The 7,929-nt window shown below is 46.1% G+C and overlaps 1 protein-coding gene across 5 annotated transcripts in view; it reads left to right on the top strand.

Annotated features, from left to right (window-relative positions):
• Positions 1–886: 886 nt before the first annotated feature.
• The window catches only part of VPS36 (vacuolar protein sorting 36 homolog), a 29,034-nt gene continuing 21,991 nt past the window's right edge, over positions 887–7,929 (top strand). For 2 of the 5 annotated variants that reach the window (XR_004991200.2, XM_036456767.2), the window contains exons 1-2: positions 887–1,050; positions 7,664–7,732. Coding sequence is in view for 4 of the 5 variants with exons in the window: in XM_036456767.2 (XP_036312660.1) it covers positions 955–1,050; positions 7,664–7,732 (165 nt within the window). In the remaining variant the exon portion in view is untranslated. The remainder of the gene's footprint in view (positions 1,051–7,663; positions 7,733–7,929) is intronic. The other 3 variants (XM_036456769.2, XM_036456768.2, XM_036456766.2) reach the window with 2 other exon arrangements.

The raw sequence follows: 7,929 nt of genomic DNA, 5'->3' as shown, positions 1-7,929 counted from the left end.
ATAACTGGCCAGGACAGCCGTGAGAGCACCACACGCAGGTGGTCTCCACACGACTGCACCGTTTCAGAGGCAGGCAGTCCCTTTTAAAGGTTCAAACCACAGGAATTTTCCTTTGTTCTAAATTCTAAATCCTAAAGACTACATTCTAAAGACTGGGGTCAGCCCGCAGGGTTGTTGCTAGTCACATCCTGCTGGACATTGGAATGTGGCCCTATCTTGGAATAGCCTATAACATAGAAGCAGAGCTCAGAGGTCATCTGCAGTTTCTATCTCTGAAGGTTACTGAGTTAGTGGGAATTACTCTCCTGTGCTCCTGGTCCCAGGCAAGGGAAAATTGCCTTAGCCTCCAACTCTCCACCTGAAAGCTAAGGTAAATAGCTTTCTCCCCCCCCCCCCCACCCCCGCCCCCTGTTTAATCAGGTGCAAGAGCCAAACTAGAAGGGTTAAAATTCAAACAGCAGTTTTTACCAAAGTATGGTTGCCACTATATTTCAGTTATTGCTGCCTCAGGGGGCTAATAACTACGGTAAGTGCTTAACATTTACAAGGCATGCTGTAAAGAAACTGAATAGAATGCTGGGGCTACATATAAAATCACACATTAAATCAGGACCCTCTGTTTCCATTGCAGCTGTGTAAAAACAACTCAGGCCATAAATATTCATTTGAGATGCAGGAATAATGCACACTAAGGAAGTCCAAGCTGCGGTCCCAGCTCCACAGAAGCTGGACAAAGGTTGGGGTGCACGATCCCGCCGACTATTGGCAGAACGACCGCCAGGGGGCGCTCCAGACACACGATCCCGTCCCCGGGGACCCTCGGGCGGCGCACTCCCCAGGGCTCGCGCTAGCTGCTCCCGCCCGCCCGCCGCCAGGGGGCGGTGCAGGCCGCCGGCGCTCACTAGCTCCCGGAGCGGCGGCGCGGGCGGGCCGGCGGGCGGGCCTGCGGAGGGCATGGACCGCTTCGTGTGGACCAGCGGCCTGCTGGAGATCCACGAGACCCTGGTCATCCAGCAGCGCGGGGTGCGCATCTACGACGGCGAGGAGAAGGTAGGGCGGCGGCGCGGCCCGGCGGTTCTGGCCCTCCCCGGCCTCGGCGCGCAGCCCGCCGGCCTGCGGCCTCCCCCGCGCCGCCCCGCCCCGCCCGCTGCGCCCTGGCCCCGCCGCGGCCGGGCTCCGGCGGCCGCCCCCGGGCCCCCAGGTCGCCCTCAGAATGCGCAGCCCGCGCGCCGAGAGGGCGCCGCCGCCGCGGAGGGCCGGTCCCCGGCCGGTCCCCTCCGAGGCCGCGGGGTGACCGCCCCGCCCCGCCGGGCCGTCCCCCGGAGCGCCGCCCTGGCCTAAGAGGGCTCGGAAAGAAGCCTCACGGCCTCGTCCGGACGCCAAAAAGCTAAAGCTTTCTTTTAAAAGAAAATAGCTAGGAAGGGGCTTCGGCGTTCCTTGGGGCAGGGATGCGGTGTGGCGGCCGTGCCTTCACCCCGCACAGGCCCGGGCGGGTTTGCAGGCGGGGGAGGCGCGGCCGTCCTGCGGGGACTTCCTCTGCCGCCCGCTTCCCGCTGCCCTCGGAGCCTCCGCTCGGGGTGTGAGCCGGCGCAGCGAGCATTGAACGCCTCTGCGTGCCCGCGTCCCGGCCGCGCCTCCCCGGGTTCTGCAGGCGAAACTCCTGTGCCTTCTCCACCCTCCACGGCTCTGGCTCCGCGCCGCCTGCGGAGCCGCCCCGCCCCGGAGCGCGCGCCCCCCCTGCCCCCGGCGCCCCCCCCCCCCCTGCCCCAGGCGCCCCCTGCCCCCCAGCCCGGCCCTCCCCGCCCCGAGCCCCGCCCCCCACCCACATTCGAGCCAGTGATCCCATGCCTAGGATTATATCCCAAGAAATAGAAGCACCAATCAGAAAGAATATATGCACCCCTATGTTCATAGCAGCACAGTTTATAATAGCTAAGCTTTGGAAACAGCTTAAATGCCCATCAGCAGATGAGTGGATTAAAAACTGTGGTACATCTACATAATGGAATACTATGCTGCTATAAAAAAGAAGGAACTTTTAACATTTGCAACAACGTGGGTGGAACTGAAGAACATTATGCTAAGCGAAATAAGCCAGTCGGAGAAAGATAAATATCACATCTTACAGAACTAGAGGCCTTATTCATGAAATTTGTGCAAGTGTAGGCCCAGCTGCCTCGGGCCTCACGGCCTTGGCTGTGTCCGGATGGTTGTTCTGTTAGGCCGTTCGGTCGATTTGCATATTATGCTTTTATTACTATAGATAGGAAATTCCCTATGCTATACTTTATGTCCCATGACTATTTTGTAAGTACTGATTTGTACTTCTTAATCCCTTTACCCTATTTTTTCCATTGATTTTTAGAGGGAGTGAATGGGAGGGAGAATACGAGGGAGAGAGGAGAGAGAGAAACATTGATGTGAGAGACATATCAATCTGTTGCCTCCTCCATGAGCCCTGACCAGGGCTGGGGTCAAACCTGCAACCCAGATACTTTGGTGCGTGGGCTAAAGCTCTAGTCACTGAACCATACCGGCCAGGGCAATGCATTTAGCTGTTTTACCCTCCCCCTCTGCCCTCATCCCATCTGACAGCCATAAAAATATTCTCTGTATCTATGAGTCTATTTTTGTTTTGCTTGTTTGTTTGTTTGTTTATTTATTTATTTAGATTCCACATATTAGTGGAATCATGACATTTGCCTTTCTCTGTCTGACTTATTTTAATCATCATAATACCCTCTGGGTCCACCCATGTTGCAGATGGCAAGGTTTCATTTTTATTTTTTTTATGGCTGAATAATATTCTGTTATATATATGCACCACTTCTTTATCCATTTATCTATTGATGGGCACTAAGGTTGCTTCCATATCTTTGCTATTGTAAATAATACTGCAATGCACATGTGGATGTATATATATATTTTTTAAATATCTTATTGATTTTTTTTAACGAGTTTATTTTTTTTAAATATATTTTATTGATTTTTGTACAGAGAGATAAGAGAGTTAGAAACATCGATGAGAGAGAGTCATTAATCAGCTGCCTCTTGCACACCCACTACTGGGGATGTGCCCGCAACCAAGGTACATGCCCTTGACCGGAATGGAACCCGGGACCTTTCAGTCCCCAAGCCGACGCTCTATCCATTGAGCCAAACCGGTTTCGGCTATCTTATTAATTTTTTACAGAGAAGAAGAGAGAGGGACAGAGAGCTAGAAACATCGATGAGAGAGAATCATCGATCAGCTGCCTCTTGCACAACCCCCACCGGGGATGTGCCCACAACCAAGGTACATGCCCTTGACCGGAATCAAACCTGGGACCTTTCAGTCTGCAGGCCGATGCTCTATCCACTGAGCCAAACCGGTTTTGGCGCATATGTCTTTTGATTTAGTGTTTTGTGCTGCTTTGGATAAATACCCAAAAGTGAAATTGCTGAGTCCTTTTTGTCTCTTGTTTTAAAGTCTATTTTGTCTGGTAAAAATATTGCTCTCCTAGCTTTTTCTTTTTTCTTTTTCTCATTTCCATTTTCATGAAATATCTTCTTTCCTTTTCCCTTTACTTTCAGTCCGTTTTTAAAAAAATCTGAAATAAGTATCTTTTAGGCAGCATATGTAAGAGTCTTGATTTTATCTATTGAGACACTGTATATCTTTTGATTGGAGCATTTAATCAATTTACATTTAAAGTAATTTAAAAATATATATATATTTTATTGATTTTTAACAGAGAGGAAGGGAGAGAGATAGAGAGCTAGAAATGTCGATGAGAGAGAAACATCGACCAGCTGCCTCTTGCACACTCCCTACCGGAGATGTGCCCGAAACCAATGTACATGCCCTTGACCGGAATCGAACCTGGGATCTTTCAGTCCGCAGACCGATGCTCTACCACTGAGCCAAACCAGCTTCGGCAAAAGTAATTCTTGATAGATATTTTTTATTACTATTTTATTATTTCTATTTTTGATCATTTTTCTCCTTCTGGTGTCCCCATGATGACATGTTGGTATCTTTGATGTACTTATTTTTTTGTTTAGTTTGTTTTGTGAAGTTTTGTTCTTTCATTTGGGACATGTTTGTCTTCTCACTTTGCCTGCCGTCCTGTGTTTTTCTATGTCGGTACAGCTGCCACTCCTCCCTGTCTTGGTGCAGTTGCTCTATGTAGTAGGTGTCCTGTAGGGCCCAGTGGCACAGTGCCTCCAGTCACTCAAACTGGGTTTTCCAGGCACACAGTCCCCTCTCACCACCCCATTTGGTCTCTGTGCACCCTCCTGTTGTAGTTGAGCCTTGATTGCTGTTGACACATCACTGGGAGGGACTGGCCCCCAGGCAGATAGGCTGTAAGGACCGGCCATAACTATAGTGCAGAGGCTGACTTCATGGAGCAGAACTTGCTTCAGTGGGGCTTTGGTGCCTGCCCCTTGAGTCACTCATGGAGGTGGTTGGATGGTCCTCTGGTGAGATCTGAAGCTGTCCCCTGGTGTGCTTGCTCTGGGGCCTCCCAGGAGGTGCAGGCCAAGCTCAGCTGCTGCCCATGCCCTGCCCAGGACCACCCAATGAGCTACAAAGTGGTTTGCAGATGATTGCCACTATGGTGAGCGTGGAGGTGCCCGGGAGACACTAAGCTTCAAATTGAGGCTGGCTGCCCTGGTGCTGGGTTTCGGACTGTTCACTGTAGCTAGAGGTCTGTGACATGGTGAGGCCAGGCCATGCTGTTAAATGCTTGGGAGGGCCTGAATGTTGGGTGGGTCTCAGGGAATCACTAGGCCTGGGAAACCGTGTTAGCCAGGTTAACGGAGACTCAGATATGGCACCCTTCTGTGCTACAGTGGGAGGGCTCAGCAAAGGAACAATGCCTGTTCCGCATGCACTTTCGTCTGGGAGAAAGCTGCCCCTCTAGCCCTTGCCCTGAAGCCTGATGATTCACCTCCTCCCCATACATCCTGGCACCTTTCAAGCTGCCACCCAGTGCTGCAGCTCAGAGTGAGTCGGTCAGCGAGTAAGTCTGTGTGGGCCCTTTAAGAGGAACTCCTGGGCCTCCAGCAGCCCTAATCGCACTCAGCCACAATCCCTGCTGGTTTTCACACAAGTTGTGGGGACTTCTTTTCCCAGCACTGGAACCATGGGCTGGGAGGCCTGTGTGGGGCTGGGACCCCTTGCTCTTCAGGGGACCTCCCCCTCTCTCACAGCCAATATATCCCTTCTGATTTTTAGCCAACACACGTGGGTGTGAGACCAGCATTGTCTGCCTCTCTAGCCTTCTTACCAGTCTGGATGTTGCTTCTTCTGTATATCCTTAGCTTTAGAACTTCTGTTCAGCTAGACTTCAGGCAGATATCAATGATGATTATTCTATAGTTTATTTGTAATTTTGATGTGGTTATGAGAAGGTACAAGTATGGTGTTTGTAGCTCTGCCATCTTGACAAGAAGCTCTGTATTCTAGTTTAAAAAAAACATTTTTACATTTACCGTATTTTTCGGACCATAAGACGCACTTTTTCCCCCCCAGAAGTGGGGGAAAAAGTCCCTGCGTCTTATGGTCCAAATATAGCCTACACATATACTTTAAAAAAAAAGTTTTTTTACTTGCCCGGCTCTGTGTGGTCTCTGTGTGCTTGCCCGGCTCTAAAATGGTTCTAAATGCTGCTGTTTACTTTACAGGGTTGATTACATGTGTTTATGACTGTGATGTTGGGTTTTAATGCAGATAAAATATTTTAGGACACTATTTGTTTCAGAATCTTTTTTTCTTCATTTCCCTTCTCTAAAAACTGGTGCGTCTTATGGTCCGGAGCGTCTTATGGTCCGAAAAATACGGTATATTTTGAGTATATGACAAAATTTTCATGATAAAAATTAAAAACGCACAACAAGTATAAAGTAAATGTCTCCCTCCTACCCTTTGGCATCCAATTCCCCAATAGAGGCCACCAATGCACATTCTAGAGAGCTGTGCATACATAGGTATTTATATGTGAAATACATAGGTATTTGTATTTTTTTTTTAAGAATTATATTTTATTGATTTTTTACAGAGAGGAAGGGAGAATGATAGAGAGCAAGAAACATCGACCAGCTGCCTCCTACACACCTCTCGCAGGGGATGTGCCCACAACCAAGGTACATGCCCTTGACCAGAATCGAACCCGGAACCCTTCAGTCCGCAGGCCGACGCTCTGTCCACTGAGCCAAACCAGTCTCGGCGGTATTTGTATTTTTGACACATATTAATACACTGCCCTCCTTGAAGGTTAGCTTCCCAGCTATGTGTGTAAATGCTTATTTCCCCAACAATTCACCAACACAATATTATCAAACTTTTGGGTCTCCGCCAATCTCATGGATGAAAGGGGTATCTTGATATTGCCTTAATTTGCCTTTTTCTTATCAATGAGGTTGGGCATTTTTATGTACTTACTGTATTTTAAAGTTTCTAAGATGCCATTGATTATAAGATGCATACTTATTAAAATGTGTATGTATAAGGGTTGTGCATTTAAAATTGATGAAATATGGTAAATTCTATTAATGTGTTATTTTTAGTTCCTTTTTTGTGGACTTCCTGTTAATAGCCTTAGCCTGTACTCTTGTATTTTATATTTTAAGAAAATTAGCCCTTTGTCTCTGATAGAAGTTACAATTATTTTTCCCAGTCTGCTAACTTTGCCCTGGGTGGTTTTTTGCCATGAAGAATTTGTGTGCATAGATGTTTGTATAGTTGAATTTATCGATCTTTTCCTCTAATGCTAATTAGTTTAGTGTTTTTCTTAGAAAGACGTTCTCTACTCTGAGATTATTTTTAAAATTCTCTCATGATTTTTTGGTATTGCTTTTATAATTTTTTTTTTAAACTCAGATATCTGATCCATCCTGAACTTATTTTGGTGCAGTATGTTCAGTATAAATCCAACGTTATGTTTGTTGTTTTTTCCTACTGGGCAACTCGCTTGTCGCAGTGTCACTGGCTGAATCTGTGTTTGTGTCTCTTTCTGGATTTTCTTAGTATTTAAAAATTATTTCTAAAGATTATATGAATGTTATACATGAATCCAATCTCATGAAAAAATTCAATCAATAGTGAAGTTTTATAAAAGGGCCCTTTGCTTCTCCCTACTCCTTCATACTTTTTCTAAGTTAATCATTGTTAATAGACTGCCAAGTACTCCTTGTAGAACTTTTTCTACTACTTATATGTACATATCTGTAGTTTGAGGGATGTGAAGATTATGTCTGTCTGTCTGTCTATCTGTCTATCTATCTATCTATCTATCTATCATCTATCATCTGCTGTAATATGCTGTAAATTGCTTTTTAACCTATTAACTCTATGTCTTAAGAGTTCCATGGCAGTCTGTGAAATTCTACCTCATTATTTTTACTCTCTGTATGGAGTCCATGGTATGAATATTTCATAGTTGATTTAACCACTTCCTTATTGTTGCACATCAAGGTGGTTTGCAAATTTTTCCTAATTTTAGCAAGGCTGTATATATAGCTTATAAACTGTAGCATTGCTTCTCTTTAATTTGTAATAAACCAAATTCTAAAATATTTATGTGTGAAAAACTTACTATTGTAAAATTTGTGAGGAAGAAAACCTGGACCACCTTGAGTGATATATTATTAATATTCTGTGATGATCTTGTCTTTCTAGATAAAATTTGATGCTGGGACCCTCCTTCTCAGTACACATCGTCTAATTTGGAGAGATCAGAGAAATCATGTAAGATACAGTTTTTTACATCTGTTCTAGGTTTTAAATCACTGAAGTTCTTCTTCTTTTTCTTCCTTTCTTGAAAACTTTAAATAGATGAGGCAAATTTTTAATTTCAGAAAGTTATTAGAGTATGTGTGTCCCCTACGATCTGTCTGAATGGAGTGCACATAGAGGGGGTATAATGTTGTCCCTCATTCAGCTCC

The sequence above is a fragment of the Pipistrellus kuhlii genome, unplaced genomic scaffold (genome assembly GCF_014108245.1).
Source record: "Pipistrellus kuhlii isolate mPipKuh1 unplaced genomic scaffold, mPipKuh1.p scaffold_m20_p_3, whole genome shotgun sequence".
NCBI classification, from domain to species: domain Eukaryota; kingdom Metazoa; phylum Chordata; class Mammalia; order Chiroptera; family Vespertilionidae; genus Pipistrellus; species Pipistrellus kuhlii.
This window is presented reverse-complemented; position numbering and strand designations above follow the sequence as displayed.